This window comes from Lampetra planeri, chromosome 3 (genome assembly GCF_965212315.1).
Source record: "Lampetra planeri chromosome 3, kcLamPlan1.2.h2, whole genome shotgun sequence".
Lineage (NCBI taxonomy): Eukaryota > Metazoa > Chordata > Hyperoartia > Petromyzontiformes > Petromyzontidae > Lampetra > Lampetra planeri.
The window spans coordinates 15,005,121-15,023,196 of NC_136109.1; the positions used below are offsets into that span (position 1 = coordinate 15,005,121).

At 40.2% G+C, this 18,076-nt stretch overlaps 1 protein-coding gene across 7 annotated transcripts in view; it reads left to right on the forward strand.

Annotated features, from left to right (window-relative positions):
* LOC144738579 (uncharacterized) overlaps positions 1-18,076 on the forward strand; it is a 60,296-nt gene that overhangs the window by 7,729 nt on the left and 34,491 nt on the right. For 2 of the 7 annotated variants that reach the window (XM_078621614.1, XM_078621604.1), the window contains exons 7-8: positions 1,763-1,791; positions 4,013-4,118. In XM_078621614.1, coding sequence (XP_078477740.1) covers positions 1,763-1,791; positions 4,013-4,099 — 116 coding nt within the window. In that variant the 3' untranslated portion in view covers positions 4,100-4,118. Of the gene's footprint in view, positions 1-1,762; positions 5,959-7,277; positions 9,473-18,076 lie in introns of those variants that run through there. The other 5 variants (XR_013589288.1, XR_013589286.1, XM_078621610.1 and 2 more) reach the window with 4 other exon arrangements.

Sequence of the window (18,076 nt, forward strand, 5' to 3'; positions counted from 1 at the left end):
CTACTCAGGCTGACTCCATTATTAATACAATATTGTTAGTAAGATGGCAATGTATTCCGCCTAATAAGGCATAATACATGACGTGTAAGGGTCTCCAGATTACTAGTCAGACTTTACAGTACAATTATAACCACTCGTTATTTTACATGTAGGTTTACAACATGAAAGTAGGACTCATTACATTACTAGTAATGTGTACTACCTTATATTTAACGCTCTCCTCATTCATAATAAGATTTTACTGGTAACACTTATCACAATATTAGTAAGTCTTCTTGGTTCTTTCGGTAAAGTCACGTAGAAGGGAAGTAATAAAATAATAAAAAACATATTATTTTATTACTTCCCTTCTACGTGACTTTACCGAAAGAACCAAGAAGATGAATCCCTGCAGTCACGAAAGCTTTAAATCGAAATTTAATATTAGTAAGGTTATTTATATCACTAGTCCAGTTTACTTCGTTACTCGTAAACCTCATTACATTATCATTAAGGCGTATTACTAGTCAGGCTCTCCACGTTACTATTAAGACTACACTAGCAACACTTTCCAGAATATTCGTCAGCATATTTACATGACTAGTCAGGTTAATCACATTACTAGTAAGCATCTACATTTTTAGTAAGGCTCTCTACATGCCAGCTGCGTCTCTACAGTACGAGTAATTTCCTCTACAAAAGTCAGCTATGAAAGGCTAAAGGCTGCTCTTGAAACCTCGAATGTTGCATGGGGACAACGAGTAAAGAGGGCAAAACCGTTCCCAGGAGTGAAGATCACCTCTCTTTGCATATTTAGTTTGCAATTGTTTTCTCAGTGCTAAAGCAATGAACACATTAATGTATTTTGCAATTGATTTCTACACAAACATATAATAAGCACATTTTTTTTGGCAAACCAATGGAGTTCCTCAACTGTTTTTTTTATTATTTGTTTGTCAATTTCCTGCTTGTTATCAGGAAGCCCTGCAGGCCCAATGTGTTTTTTGGTTATATAAACCTTGACGAGGATGTTCTGCAGAAATGCAATTGCACTTATTCATAGTGATCTATATATATCGATAATACTGGTAGGAACCTCCTGGTTACACCAGCCCACAGGGGATTATTGTGTCCGTCCGTCGTGCAGGGAGGGGCTGGGTGGGGAGGGAGGAGCTGGGTGGGGAGGGGCTGGGTGGGGAGGGGCTGGGTGGGGAAGGTGGGGCTGGGTGGGTGTGGGAGGGGTGGGGCTGGGTGGGGAGGGGCTGGTCACCCCGTGGTGCCCTTATAAAACTCAACGTTTAACCTACTCACGCCGGCTTGTGCCTGCCCTCACAGTCAGCCATATTTGCGGAATACACCACGCCGCCGTTGACCCTGGCCATTGACTGAGCAATCCAACGTTCCTACCAGCTCCCTCCGCAGGAATGTGTTTTGTGGCAAGCACTTCATGTGTAATGAGTGCGACCTTATAATGTATTCGTTTAGCAACCAGAAGCCAATGTAGCTCGGCAAGCACTGAACGAACATGGTCAGATCTTGAAGTACCCGTCACAACACATGCCAGGGAATATTGTACACGCTGTAGCTTGGTAATGTTTTTGCCAGACGTCCCATAGAGTAGTGAGTTGCAATAATCATGCCTTGTCAATATTATGCTACACGACACCATGTTGGCGATGTCACAACTCAATAGTGGTCGAATGTGTCGTATAACCCTGATATGAAAATCGTGGAGGGGGATGAATCATTATAACGGTAAATTGTGTTTATTTCTCATCTCTAGATGATGATTTTTCTGATACATTTCCTGAGGTAAGTGATGATGTTAGTGACTTTAAAATCCGTATAATTTTTAGAAATGTGAAAACATTGTTGTTTAACCTCCCTGCTGTACTTTATCACACAAACACCGCCATTGTTTAGTTTGTAAAGGTATCACATTCTTGTACTTCCTACAAACCACTACCTCAACAGCAAATTAAAGTTCACTGCAATGCCCACTCCTTAAGACGTAGGCTTAAAGCCCATTTTAAAGTTAACCAAAGTGCCAACCAAATTGGTCAGTGTTAAGCTGATCAGTTTGTGATAAATCTACAAACGGTCAGTATATACAATGAGAATTGTAACTATACAACTGTGCTACTGTTGTAACTGTTGCTTTGTAACCTGAAACTAAATGCATTTGTTTTTGGGGTAGACCACGTAGTAATTTTGGCATAAAACACTCCCTGGTCTCACCCAACAACACATATGGATAATTTTATTGGCTACGGAAACCCACGTTTTAAGTTAAGATGCAATATAGTTACATGCATGACAGGGTCCTATGGTTGGTGTAAAACTTAATTTTGTATAAACCCAGTGAGAGAAAATGTATTAAGTTGAAAGTGCCCAGTTGTGAGAAAATGTCTTTCAATGTGCAGCATATTTACTTCTACAAGTTATTACTCGGCAACGCGTTCATGAAAACCATCTATCATTAATTTAAGTGACCCAATGAGAAGACTTCCGAAGTAATTGTGTGAGGTCCTCTTCTGGAATAATTCCATGTCGCTGGATGAAGGCCTCCCCAGGCTGTCTCTGCCATGAGGGTTGTTTGACCATACTTCACCAAGTTGGTGAGCATGGCTGGTAAAGGGGAAGGATGCACTGAGGAATAGTTTCGATGTCATTCTCCACTGATGATAGCAGTGGCATGAAATCAAACTCAGGTGACCAGGTTCATAGTACAGTACACTATACCCCTCCACCTTATATGAAGGCATAATAATATGTAATACTATCCTTAATTTATTCAGGAAATGCTGATTAAGTCCCAATATATTTTCAGGATCGTGCTACATGGGGAAGTTTTCGCCATTTCGTATGGTGAATATTTGGCATGTTTGGAATGTAAGGCTTTGTTAGGGGAGTTCAACATTAGCATTTCTTCACTGCAAGGGGAGACCTTCATCCAGCAGTAGATAGATTATAGCTGACGATGATGATTAATCGTATGACTCCACATGTACAGTACCTAGTACAACACCTGCTACAGACTCGAATAGGTAGAGTGGTGACTGTGAATATGGAGTATCTGGTGAGTAAAGTACTAGTGAGGGTCAGGTGAGTGTCTGGTGGGTGAATGTGTGTTCAGTGGTGTTACGTGAGTGGTGATTGTCTGGTGGGTGGTGTGCCAGATGTCAGGAGAGTGGTGGGTTTGTGTGGCGAGTGCTGATCATTTTCTGAGTGTCATTTTTGTGATGTGAGGGGTGAGCTTAAATGTCTAGTGTCAGTGGTGAGTGGTATCTGGTGAGGGTTATGTCATCTGATCTAGAGCACAGGCTTACTTCCAGTCTATTAGCAACTTTATTTTTCGCCAAATCTGTCCATATTTATGTCTGTCAGTGACAACATTTAGTTCAGTAACTTTCATTACAGAGGGTCTATTAAGGATACACAGTGATGCGAACAATCCAGGGACCTAAGGTTTGATGTAGGTAAAAAAAACCATGACCGCCCACCAAACGCACATTGCCTGCTGGATAAAATTGTGCAATTGGAACGTGTGCAGTGGTGCTGCCTTCTGATTGTCTGGTGAGGGTCACGTGTCAGGCGTCTGGTTTCTGTGAGTGTGGTGTGTGAGTGTTATGAGTAATGCAGGTCAGGTGAGCGGTGAATGTCTGGTATCTGGTGGGTGGTGTAACCTAAGTGGTGGCTGGTAGTGTCTGGCATATGTCGGGCGATACATCAACCCTATTTATATATATACATTCTCACAAAATTATCAGCATATTAATTGTATGACCCCCATTCTGAAATGGATTGTCATTAGCATGCTGATATGGATACATTTTAATATTGTTGCAACATTTATTTAATTAAACGCTTAGCAGTTGTCCACACAAATTAAATCTGTTTGTCACAAATAAAAAACACACGAGCAGGCAAGGCATTATCTGGCCAAGTGACACGGCCACATAGAGGACTGAGTTTAATGTACTCGCCTTAATGGTAAAGCTGCGTGACTTTTGTTTTTTTTTGTGGCGTTCAGATGGCCGAAGAGGAGCCTTATGAAGAGACGACGATGGCCCCTTCGGCACACGACGTGCATTTCGCCGAGGTTACCATTTATTGGTAACACACGCACACAGCTTAAGGTAATTCACACTGAGTGGTGGCATGGCCTGCAGTGGCCCAGGCACCAGGCTATAAAACAAAGAATGAAATTGGAGAGGGGTCCCACTTAATTCCTTGCACCACAACCCATGCTAACTAAGCTACGCCACTGATTATATAATGGCACATATACAACCCTTTTTTGCCAATCCGCTGCTTCGGCTTTGGAGCAAAGTATAGCAAAACTATGGAATTTGCTACACTGCTCTCTGCTGACAGCACAACCCTGCAATAATCATAAAACACTGAAGAAGAACTCTTATCCGTGGGAGATCGAAGGGACTAACATTGGAGATTCTGTTTTTCTCCTAAGATAGTCCACTCATCTGCAAAAAAATATGTTTATAAATGGATAATCGGATGAATTTGGTGATTAACCCCTCTAATCTGCAAAAATATTGTGATGTAATTAATGGCATGCACTTTGGGAAATTAAATCGTAACACTTATAATTCACAATTTATTTGCAGAAAGAGGGCCTCATCAGCAAATGTATCATATTATCCACTATAAACTTTCTTTTATTTAATATCTACCTACGTGACTTTACCGAAAGAACCAAAGAGTATAAACTTGATATTTTCGCAGAGGCGTCATCAAGCCCAGTATATTACAGGGTGACTTAGTTGCGTGCCTCCACGGATCTGCAAAATGTTGTGGATAAAAAGAAGAGCATAACAATGAAATGCACTCTGTTGAAAACTCAACAAGTGCGCTACCCATGGATTGGTGGAGACGTTCAAACTCCTCTACATCCACTGTCCAAGCAATACATACAGTATTTGCATAGGAATGACTCTCTCGTTGTAACTGCCTTAATGGTGCTTTCAAATGCATTCAAATGCGAATGATTTCACGTTTAGGCCCACCTTCATCTACAGAGGATTAAATATATATTACAATTAATGAAGATTCGTTAATAATTGAATTTAGATTTCAACACCCACACATTTTTGTCTGTGCAATGGATCTTGAGCACTTCTGTTTTTTTCCCGTTTCCTGGCAACAAAATCAAGTATGGGCATAATTTATTAAAAATGTGCAGGTAACCTATGGACATCAAGGATGAATTTTCGGCTCAGCTACTTTGTCTGAAAAGAAAATGTTCAGCCCAGAGAAGGCTGTTTTACAAATGTCAGACAGAAAAACCTCGAATTAGGAATAGCGACACAGGTTTTAATAAATGTTCACGGACCCTGCAACCTCTAGCAGAGTCTCAGGTAGTAATATCATGAACAACACCAGTTGAACTGAATATATGTACAAAAACACACTTTATCAGAAAAAGCATTTCCATCATGGCTTTTTCTGTCGGATGTATGATCCGTCCTCGCTTAACGCATGTTCACACAACACGTTTTTGCTATAACATGGTTCTTCCTGTATTGTACGGCGTTTTGAGATGCAGTTGCATCGCCTCGATATAAATACAGATTTTAATGTGCCTGTGATAAAGATGTAGAGACTTTTCCCCAAGTCACTGCTTGCAAGACTGTTTTAAGAAAAGTTAATTTTAAGGCCTCATTATTCAACCTATTTGCCTAAACAGGTACCTTTTGTGGTAATGGATATTAATAAAGTGTGTTGACGAGTTTTATTATTCTTGAAGGAACAGTACAGTTTTTATAAGGATGGTTAATAAGACTTGAGTTATAATATCAAGTTATATTTGATTTAACATCTGTAGCCATTTTTTTTATAATTGTATACCTCGTATTTGTCTACGTTGCATGTCATATTAATAAAGTCTGGTTTACAATGATCCATATATATGTAACAAACATTATATTTTAAAAAAGGTGGCTATTCAATCCGCAAAATGTCAAGTAATTACGAACATAAGAATCTCACATTTATGCTGTACATTTGGCAGGCCGCCACACAGCATTTATAGTAAATTTAACAAAACACACAAAGGTAGAACATCAGGAAGACACGACTCCGATAATGCATTTTATACATGTCATATGACCTCCACATTGCATGTAGTATGCTCTCGGCCTTGTCAAGACGAGCGGCTCAAAAGAGATTAACATTTATTATTTGGTTCTTTCGGTTAAGTCACGTCTAAAGATAAAATAATAAATTAAATTAAATAATAGCATACGACGTTTCGATTGCAACACAAGCAATCATCATCAGGTATAATGAAATAGCGACATAAAATCTAACCAGAAAGCTATAGACAGACATATTAGCAGACAGATATCACCAAGATACATAGAGAGAGCAACACAGGTAACAGAGAGGGGTGATCGTCTCTGTGGGGTGGCCTTAAATAGACAGAGGGGGGCGGAGGCAGAGAGAGGGAGGGGGGTTAGAGAAAAAATTAGCATATCAATGAGTGGACAACAAACGTGGTGCTGCAAGTGCCATGACACGGCAAGCAAGCCTGAAAATCAGGAGAAGGACACACTAAAATTAAATAACCAAGTAAAATATCGAAATGTAATGTAATACAACACAGAGGGTCGGTCAACACACAATTAACGCATAGCCTGGTTGATTACGTATTTCAAAGATTGCTAAGTTAGAATTTAAGTGTGAACATTCCAAAGAGAGGACACAGGCAGAGAGAACAAGTAGCCAGAGAGAGAGAAAAAAGATGAGCTTAAAACTTCCCCGTAGAAGTGGTTCAATCTTAATTTTAGAACTTGTATTACATTACATTTCGATATTTTACTAGGTTATTTAATTTTAGTGTGTCCTTCTCCTGATTTTCAGGCTTGCTTGCCGTGTCATGGCACTTGCAGCACCACGTTTGTTGACCACTCATTGATATGCTAATTTTTTCTCTAACCCCCCTCCCTCTCTCTGCCTCCGCCCCCCTCTGTCTATTTAAGGCCACCCCACAGAGACGATCACCCCTCTCTGTTACCTGTGTTGCTCTCTCTATGTATCTTGGTGATATCTGTCTGCTAATATGTCTGTCTATAGCTTTCTGGTTAGATTTTATGTCGCTATTTCATTATACCTGATGATGATTGCTTGTGTTGCAATCGAAACGTCGTATGCTATTATTTAAGTTAATTTATTATTTTATCTTTAGACGTGACTTAACCGAAAGAACCAAATAATAATTCCTGCAGTCACGAAAGTTCTAAAATTAAGATTAACATTTGACCATTTTCTATTTTCAGTTGGTGGTCTATAAACATCTGCCAATTCACCAGCATTGGTTCAAGCAAGCCTGATTCTGCTGATGAGACACTCAATGTTGAAACCAGTAAAGAGTTTGCCTGTGCTGAAGCAATGCTGCTGAAATGTTGTGCTCCCAGAAGACAGTGCGACTGATGGGATGTGCAATATACTTATTTTATTGGCTGTTGATTTATTGTGCTAATTAATAGAGTGGGTTGTGTAAGCAGAAATCATCTGCATGATCCTTGTTAATTTACAATGTATCCAGTCATGAGTTAATTCGTCAGAAAGTTTTAGGTTCATAATAGAGGTTTTTTGGGTTAGATCGCGTAAATATATAAATGTGTCGTTAAAACCCGCCACCACCCGACACAGCCAGACCCGGTTCTAGCTGTCAGCTGATGAAGCTAGTTGTAATTACTGGCGAAACGTCGTACTCAGATTGTAAATGTTGTGGCATGGCTCTCCAACACACCGGTGTGCTGTACTAGTGATGAATTGGCACGTTCAGTTTACGTGACAACCCTTACGAGTTGGCTGTGTCGGGTGGTGGCGGGTTTTAACGACACATTTATATATTTACGCGATCGAACTCCAAAAAAAACTCGATCATGGATGATATTGGTCGGGAAAAGCCTACGTGTTCAAGCTTTTAGGTTCGTTCGCTCGTTTCTCAATCCACTTATCCTGGTGAGGGTCGCGGCAACAGCATGTTGAGCAGGGCGGTCCAGACCTCTCTTTCCCTGACGACAGAGTCTAGCTCTCCCTGGGGAATTCCCCAGGCGTTTCCAGGCCAGCTGAGCAACATAGTCCCGCCAGCGTGTCCTGGGCCGGTCCTGGGGTGCCCGGTAGAGTTCCAGCGGGAGTCTATCGGGGGGCATCCTTACCGAGTGCCCAAACGACTTCAACTGGCTCCTCTCGATCCGGAGGAGCAGCAGCTCGACTCTGAGATCGACCTGTAAAGCAAGCCTGGCTCCAATGGTGTGTCTCCGTATCAATTGGCCAGGCGAGGTTCTGTGATTTAGTATTTTTAACAATTCATGAGGGGATTCTTTTTTTAGGTATGTATTTTTAATCCTAATTAAGCTGCTTACATTAAAGTACAATATTGAAAAACGATGGACACCAGTTTTAGCAGGTTCACTGCTTCCCAATTCAGCGCTGAACCAAAAAAAACTGACTTACAAAAGGGACTTCAGTAAGAACTTTGGAAGGTCACATTGGGAGTCTTATGTTGTGAAACATGATGGCGCACAGCCAGCCATAAGAGTTCAAAATGAACTCAGACTCTGAATGCTGGCTCATGACACAACGTCGATAGCGCAATTGAAATACATTTTGGAGGGAGGGAGAGGGATTTTTTTTTATTTTTACCAATTCGCTATTTAAAAGAAAGCTGGGTTCGTTATGGGGTTAAAACCTGAAAACCTTTGAGTTGGCATGGAGTGGGGGCTACTCTGGTTAGCTACAGTAACAATGAGATACGTTTGATATTTTATTTATTCAGATCTCATCTATTATACGTTTAAATATTTTATTGTATTTTTTATGTAATTTTTTTTTGAGTAAATACAATCTAATAAATCTACAGTATATTATCTAGCCACTTAAATTATATATTGTAGTATCTATGTGTCATGCTATTAATTTTATAATCAGATGAACGTAAACAATGCAATTAGCTGGGGCATGCTTTCCACATTAGAAATAGACATTTAGATTATTGGGCTTCCATGAATTCCCACATGTGATGATAAGCCACTTCGATGAGCTGGATGGTGGCCATTTTGGTCTGTCACCTTACTGGACTTTTAAGTACAATTGTCAGATTCTGAAATTCTCAGTGGTTCTCTTTCCCAAGTTGGGCGCCGTGGTAGCGAGATGTTAACTACCTTGCCTGGTATGCAGGAGGACGTGGGTTCGATCCCAACCCTGATGCCTTTCTATTTGGATTCTGCATGTTTTCTCCGTGGCCAAGTGGATTTTGCTCCGGGTCCTCCGGTTTTTCCGTCCACATTTACAAACATGCTCTTTGAGTATTTGTCTGCTATAAATTTCCAAAGGATAAGCCGCTTCGTTGAGCTATCATTTGTGCCCAGGTCGCATCTGAAAAAAGAGCTAAGATCTGGAAAATAAAATAATAGTTTAGTTTAAAATGTTTGGGGGTATTTCGATAAAGTCACGTAGATAGGTTAAAATTAATAGAAAAATAAACAAAAAAACCACGACGTTTCGATCACAACACAGGTGAAGACTATCGCTTGTGTTGTGATCGAAACGTCGTGGTTTTTGTTTATTTGTTTTATTATTAATGTTGAACCTAGCTACGTGACTTTACCGAAAGACCCAAAGCATATGAATTACTGAGTCACGAAAGCTTTAAGTCATGATTTAGTTGAGTTTTATTGTAGAATTGTCTGTGATCCAAAAACCTACCGCTTGGGGGAGACTTGCACCTGCAATGAAACTGTTCTGCTTCGATGAGACCAAAAACAACCTCCCCACCATCGCCATGAACACTGCGTTATGTAGACAGAATACACATACGATTTAATAATTTTGAGATCTAGCTTTTTCTATAATAGAAAGATATATATTGCAATTTATAGACTGTAATGCATATATTGTTTAACACGTAGGCTTATAATTTTTGTTTTAAACTAACGTTCATTTCTCATTCAGGTCAAATAGAGCGTATTTATTTGAAAATATTAATTCCTGCCTCCAGTTACATTCCCAGTTTACTTTTTATCCACAGAAAACTTGCAAAATCCTCAAATCTGCCACCTCATTTGCATTTGGTTAAAATGTAAATTATTAGATCGTACCATTCTCATTCATAAACCATTGACACCTTTACATAGTAGGCATTGGTGCTGATTTATAACGACGTATTTATTCACGAGACGTGGAACAATGCGTCAATTACATGTATTCAATTGTGCACGAGAGTTATTTTCGATATCATATCTACAGTATTTTATTTTTGACATTTACGCAGCAACTAAAGGCACTATAATGCACTGCATTGTAAACAAGTATAACCCGTAAAACAAAGTTTTTCACTATAAATCCTTTATATGCGTGGCGGCTCGAGTCCTCTCGTCTTCTGGCTTGAGATGGCTGCCACCTATGGGTCAGATGATTGCATTGCACCATTAAGCAATTGGTAATTAAATATAATATTTCTGTCCTAAAAAGTGTAAAATTTTGGGAAAAAATGTTCACGAACATTAATTGTCACGCACAACCAGTCTGTGTGGAAAATGTCAGCTCGATTGGATAACGGGAAGTGGGTTAAAAAACGACCGAAAGATTTGCACGGTCCTAAGCAAGCAAGCAAGTGAACTTAATATAAAGGATTTAAAAAAGAAACTGAATCTTGAATTGCATCGTCTCCTAATCACGTGAATAATTTGCCTGTGCAAGACCACTATGAAGAGCCACCAGGTGTGGCAAGGCTCCTGAACAAGATTAAATTCTACCAGAAGTGGACAAACACGGAGGGCGTGAAAGTCCAGGCTGCTTACATTCTGCAAAACCTGCTTGGGCAAACAAGAGCTTCCCCAGGAATGCAAAGATGCACTCATTATTATAATACACACGTGCAAAGGTGACAAATCAAACTGTGGAAACAATCGTGGTATCTCCCTTCTGCCAAAAGCAGGGAAGATCCTTGCCAAGATACTTATGAATGGGCTGGAAGTCCTACCTGAGAGCGTGTGGTTTTTGTGCAGCAAGTTCAACAAATGGCAGGATTTTCACCCTTAGGCAAGTACAAGAAAAAGCTGCTCAGCAGCACCAACACCTGTATGCTTTTTTGTCGATTTCTCAAAGGCCTTCGACACGGTGGACAGAAACACACTCTGGAATGTTCTAAGAGCCTATGGATGTCCAGAGAACGTTGTCAACATCATCAGACAGTTCCATCACAACATTACTGGTATGGTATCAGCAGAGGTGGGACAAAGTCATTGTTATGCAAGTCCAAGTCGAGTCGCAAGTCATCAAATTCATGACTCGAGTCTGACTCGAGTCCAAGTCACATGACTCGAGTCCACATCTCATAGGTGGGACAAAGTCATTGTTATGCAAGTCCAAGTCGAGTCGCAAGTCATCAAATTCATGACTCGAGTCTGACTCGAGTCCAAGTCACATGACTCGAGTCCACACCTCTGGGTATCAGTCGCAGGAAATGTGACAGACCCTTTTTACATTTGCCATGGAGTGAAACAGGGATGCGTTCTGGCCCCCACCCTCTTCACTCTCTTTCGTGCAGCAGTGCTCACAACCGCGAGTGTAAATCTTAGCACTGGTATCTTACATACGAACCTGGAGCGACGGCAAGCTAGTTAATCTGGCCAGGCTACATACTAACACGAAAGTGAGAGAACAATGTGTCCGAGAACTTATTTTTTGCCAACGACACAGCCTGAATTCCTCACACCCGGGAAAAACTTTGCAAGAAATCACTAACTGCTGCTGCTGCAGTAAATCAATTTTGGCTAAGAAAATCTACAGAAATAAGACTGAGATGTTACAACCAGCAAGCAAATAACATGTAAACAACGATCACTCAGAAATATTTATCAATGGCTAAGCTCTCAGGTGTGTGAACTTATTCATTTACCTGGGAAGCACCGTGTCTAACGACAAATCCGTAGGCACTGAGATCTCATTGCGCCTTCAAACTACATCTAAAATAAGCGTGTTTGGTCCCAGCAAGAGATCAACATCACCAAAGGTCTGCAGAGCAGTGGCAATTCCTTCACTGCTTTACTCTGCAGAAACATTGACACTATTTGCACATGACGCCTGAAGAAACCGACGAGCCTACCGCTGAGATATTCGAGACCACCAAGTCATGAGGATCAAGTGGCAAGAACGACTTCCAAGCAACGAGGCGCTGGCGAGAGCCGGAATTTCCAGTGTAGAGGCGATGGTTACCTCCTCTCAGTTGAGATGATCAGGTCACATAACTTGAATGCCAGAATATCGTCTCCCTAAAATCCCTCTTTATGGTGAATCAAAGAGGGCAAGCATGCTCCTGGTGGCCAAACACTGCGCTACAAAGACGTCCTAAAAAAAACACCTCACTGCAGCCAATATTAATGTGGAACAAGTATAACCCGTAAAAACAAAGTTTTAACTATAAATCCTTTATATGCGTGGCGGCTCGAGTCCTCTCGTCCTCTGGCTTGAGATGGCTGCCACCTATGGGTCAGATGATTGCATTGCACCATTAAGCAATTGGTAATTAAATATAATATTTTTGTCCTAAAAAGTGTACAATTTTGGAAAAAAAATTTCACGAACATTAATTGTCACGCACAACGAGTCTGTGTGGAAAATGTCAGCTCGATTGGATCACGGGAAGTGGGTTAAAAAACGACCGAAAGATTTGCACGATCGTAAGCGCGCAAGCGAACTTAATATAAAGGATTTAAAAATGGGAGGAAATGGCAGCCAACCGTAAGCAGTTGAAATGTTCTGTAGCTGACTCGGTCAAGTGGGTTGAAGAGAAAAGGAGGGAAAAACGTATCAAAAAAAGTATCAACAAAAGTATCAACACCAGCAGCGACACAACACAAATCCCATCCAGCAGACGAGCAACTCTTTCCCACAGTGCGGCCGATGCTTCCACTCAAGGGATGGGACTCTCATCCCACCAGCGCTCGGGAAAAAGCTGCTAGCTGTTCTCCGTAGTGATAATCGTTCGCGATGGACAGCCGAAGAAGAAGTGTTCAGTAATGATCGGATGAGGGTGTACCTATGCTGTGTCGATCATGGGTGTTGTTTGACCATACTTCTCCATGCTGCTTAGTGCGGGATAGTGAAGAGGAGGTGCCAAGGAGCAGTTCATCTACGCCCTGGGAAGGGCGATTTATAATTTTAAATAATTATTATTACACTGTGTAACAAATTTAGATTTGTTCCTGGGTAGTAGGTGTTATTTCCGAATTGCTTATGACTCAAAAGTACAGAAAATGGCTATTATTCCCCACAAACTTTGCTTTTGTGACCAGGACGGTGATATTTAGAAACTTACCTATTTTCAATGAGAAAACGGGCGAATTTGTGTCTTTTCGTTCACATAAAGTCAGAAAAAACTACATATGAATCAAAATTAACATGTATTTATACTAAAATAATACAAACATGACTACAAAAGATTTAGACACCAAGGCGCACTACTGGCCACAGCGGACCGAGTTCTCTGTGGGGAGGAACAACGTCAAGTGGAAGCCACTGGTGGACCCCCGGAAGGTGCTGACGCCACCACTGCACATCAAATTGGGCCTTATGAAACAATTTGTCAGAGCTGTAGATTAGGAGTCGGCAGCCTTCAAGTACCTTCAAGACTTCTTCCCTAAGCTGTCTGAGGAAAAGGTCAAAGCCAGTGTTTTCATCGGACCACAGATAAAGAAGATCCTGGAGTGCAATGAATTCCCCAAGAACCTCACGAGTAAGGAGAAAGCGGCCTGTGAACAGTTTTGTCGCAGTGGTTCGTGGGTTCCTGGGCAATCACAAGGTCGAAAACACGATGGCTGAGTCACTGACATAATTATCTAATTCTTTTGAATCCATCCCACACAACCTACAAATACATATATGCATATTAATTCATACAATACGTACACAGCATACACAACACATTTTCATAGGAAACATACACAAATGCACACAAACAGAGACAAAGATCCCCCGTATACCCTGAACAGACTGCTGGAGGCAAGTGCTGTTAGCGAGCACCTATGAAGGCCGACACGGGACACGAGGGTATAGGTGGCCAACACCACGCTCGGCCGCTTTCGTCTCCCCAGTGGCGATGTTCACAACTAAATGCACACAACAATAAAGGCGCACACACAAAGACATGCACGTGGTGCTGCCATTGAGCACCCATTTAAAGCTAGTGCAGCACACGTGTTAACGGAAGTGGTGGGGCCAGCACAATGCACGATGCCAGTGAAACAGATGTGCAGGATGTCTATAGGCAGATTAATGAGACAGGCCTTGGAATGGCCATTTACAAGTTGGTATTCATAAGGAAAACCTGACAGTGGAATGCTGTCAGTTATGGGGTGCTGTGGTGGCGAGATGTTAACTACCTCGCCTGGTATACAGGAAACCGTGGGTTCGATCACAAACTGATGCCTGCATATATTTGGAGTTTGCATGTTCTCCCCGTTGTCGTGTAGATTTTTGTCCAGGTCTCCGGGGTTTCCTTCCACATTTAGAAACACGCGCTTAGAGTATTTGGCTGCGATACATTTCCACATGATGAGCCACTTCGTTGAGCTATCATTTGTGGCCAGATCGCTTCTGAAAAAGGGCGACATAGATTAGAGGGCCTTACCTGGTAAAATATTTGTTTATATTTAGTTATGATGTCAACTGTTCGACAGTTATTGATCTTGGTTATCTCTTTATTTTGATCATTTTTGTGGTTTATTTGTATGGTCAGCATTATATTTCATAAGTCTATACATCTTTCGCTTCGTGTAAATCTCATGCTTACTTGTCGATAGTATCTAAACAGTCATCCAGCCCTTGCTTAATGGGTAGCCTATATCCTTCAATTAACTCTTCCTCTTGTAAGAAAGTTACACATGGAGGTATATTGTCATGTAAATTGCACGGAATGGATTTTATTCTAAATGGGTTTTTTTTCCGACATCTGAACAGAGCCCTGTGTATATTGAGTGTTCCATGCAACTTTGGTATAAAAATGTAATATTATACATCTAGTTAAATAGATAAAAGTCCCTCTAAATCTCTCTGTTATAACTCTGTCAGGATTTACATATGCAATAAAAAAATGTATGCGCCTTTACCACTGCTTGCTTCCACTAACAAGTCTATTTTCAGAAAAGCTTTAGATTGATTTGGCTGCCATTCATCATTCAGTGTTTTGGGGTCAGTGGTTTATGGCATCGTACTACAGCATATGGATGGATCATGGACATTGTTTATTCTTTGTAGTAAATGTCACATGGTAGTTCTGTAATCCTAAATTGGCTGCATAACTCAATTTCGACGACATCATTATATTTGTTTCTGATTTATAAACCATGAATTCATAGTTACATGGCTGGCCTACTGACCACAAGTGACATAAACAGTGTTAGCCACAATATGAGCGTGCTGATGATACTATTAAGCCATTCATAGCTTGGATATACACGTTTTTCTTAATAAATGCACATTTTCTTAAAAGAAAAGAAAAAGCCGTCATTGCTTTGAATTTGTACAACTATTAATTGTCATAATTCATCTCCAATTCGATTTCATGAACTATCAAGATTTGCGATTCGATATAATAACATATTTTGATTTATATAAATAGTACATACAGTATTGTTGAGTGTACAGCACGTTGAGCGGCGGCTGGGGTCACGTGAACCCATAACATACAACATATACAAAAACACTAATTCTTACATACATAATTCAGTGCAAACATCAATGTTAGAATCTATTTAAACAATTAATACTTTCATCATTGTGCCCATAATGAGTGACGATATTCGTATGTGGCAGAATTAGCCAACAATGAATTCCAGCTTTACAACCGTAGCCTAACCCAAAAATCACCGATAGATCATAATATTGGCAGTGGATACCTGTGTTAGAATAAAAAGTGATATTTTTTCTTTTGTTTAAAGAGGTATAGCTTCTTCCTGAATTTGCAACTGTTAATGATTCACATTGTAGGGGGGCACTATCAACTACATCATATAACAGAGAAACGCACGTCAAATATTTTTTTTATCGATTTTTGAAAAAGGAATTTCATTGAGTGGAAACTAAAACAGTCATCAAAGTTGTCATAAAGCAAGAAATAGCAAATATATAAATACACATATAAAAGCCACATAGATATAAAAAGAATACAATTTAATGAAATAATAACAATATCACGGCGTTTCGATCGTAACACAAGCAATCGTCATCAGGTGAAAAATATAGCCTCAGCAGCTCTCCTGCTATTGCTTGTGTTGCGATCGAAACGCCGTGATATTGTTATTATTTTATAAAATTTTATTATTTTTCTATCTACGTGGCTTTACCGGAAGACCCAAAGAATACGAATTCCTGCAGTCACGAAAGCTTTAAAGTCAAGATTTAAACAAACAAAACATTTACAAATAGAGAGTGGCTGTCCATATTGATATTGCATGAAGAGAGCAGTAAAAATACAATTCAAGTAAATACACCCTCGCCAGGGATATTTACTGCAAAATTACAAGGTGTCTTCTGAATATCAGATTGGAGAAATAAAGGCTTAAACAAAAATGGAGTTTAAGCCATCATCTCAGTTTTACGGATGACATAGCGATTTTAAGGGGTATTGAACATAAATTCAAAGAAATGATTGAAACACGTCAAAATGGCTGCAACGCTTGACTCAAGATAGATATATGAGTAAGACAAAAAAATGTACAATACATTTGCCATACATAATAAAATAGTCGTTTAAAGGACACCAGAATGTATCCTTAGGGCAGTTATTGAAATAAAATCAGAGTCAGGCCTATACAATTAAGAGGAGACCAAGAGCAGGATTGTGCCTTTTGGAAGAAAAGGATTTGATAATGAAAAGCAATTTAAAATTTTGCCTGAAGAGGAACGTTTTCAATCAGTGCACACTGCCATCTATGACATGAAACAGAAACGTGGAAAACTGACAAGAATAATAAAAGCAGAAAAGCGAACAAAGAGGCATTGAGATACGCATGCTTGGATGAACCTGAGAGAAAGTAAAAAGTACGTGGATCAGGGAACACAAATCATAAACATTACATTGACTATTCATGAAGTTAAGTTGGCCTTGGGCAAGGAAACATTGCTGGATGAGACGATGTCCAAATAGACGAGACTTGTGACGAAATCGCCGGTAGAGGAGAGAACACGTCCATGAGTCCATGAGAAAACCACTGCGAGGACAGAGCGATGAAAACAGTTCACGTGCAGCAGCGAGCTGCATGGTAGCAGCACTGGACTATCAGGGATGGCAACAGCGTGTAGCGGAGGCTGCCATCCAGCAGTGGACAGATAATGGCTGATGGCTCCAGAGGAAATATTAATTTAAAATGGACAACCCATTAAAGAATTATGTTCATTAAATTGATGGAATCATACTTTGTGGCTGTCTCGTGTGCAGCACATTATGATTACACATGCAATTACTTCCCCTCAAAGGCATATTCCATTTGCCGTACTCTTTGAACAACCTTCTTCCACCCCATCCCACCCACCCCACCAACTTCACATAGCTTAAATTGTGCCTACCGTTTGAGACTTAAAACACATTTTACATTATGCCCACCCAAGTGTCTAACTTACATAATTTGCTGTAACCACAAATTTTTTTTAAGTCAGTGCAATTTGTCTTGAAAGCAAAATAATAAAAGTTAAAATCCATTTTCTTGAAGCTCACTTTTATGATTTTGTTCTTCCATAAAAGATGTGCGTTAAGAGGTAGTCTCCTGCATATGAAAGTAAATTAATCACAGCCAGCAGCTAGCTGCCTGTGGGGGTGAGTGGATGATAGTAATGGTATGCTAATGCAATCTCTTGCTCATCATTATAACCAGTGGCACAGCATCTCCACATTCAAGGGATGTCCTAGGGTTATGTATCTGTCATCAGTATAAAAATAAGCTCTACTCTATTTTCTGTACTGTTTATATCTAAACTTCACACTCACCGATGTGCTTTATTATATATGCTCCCTGTGATTAATTATTTGGACCATTGTATTGTTTAAATTTTTATATTTCATATGGTGGCA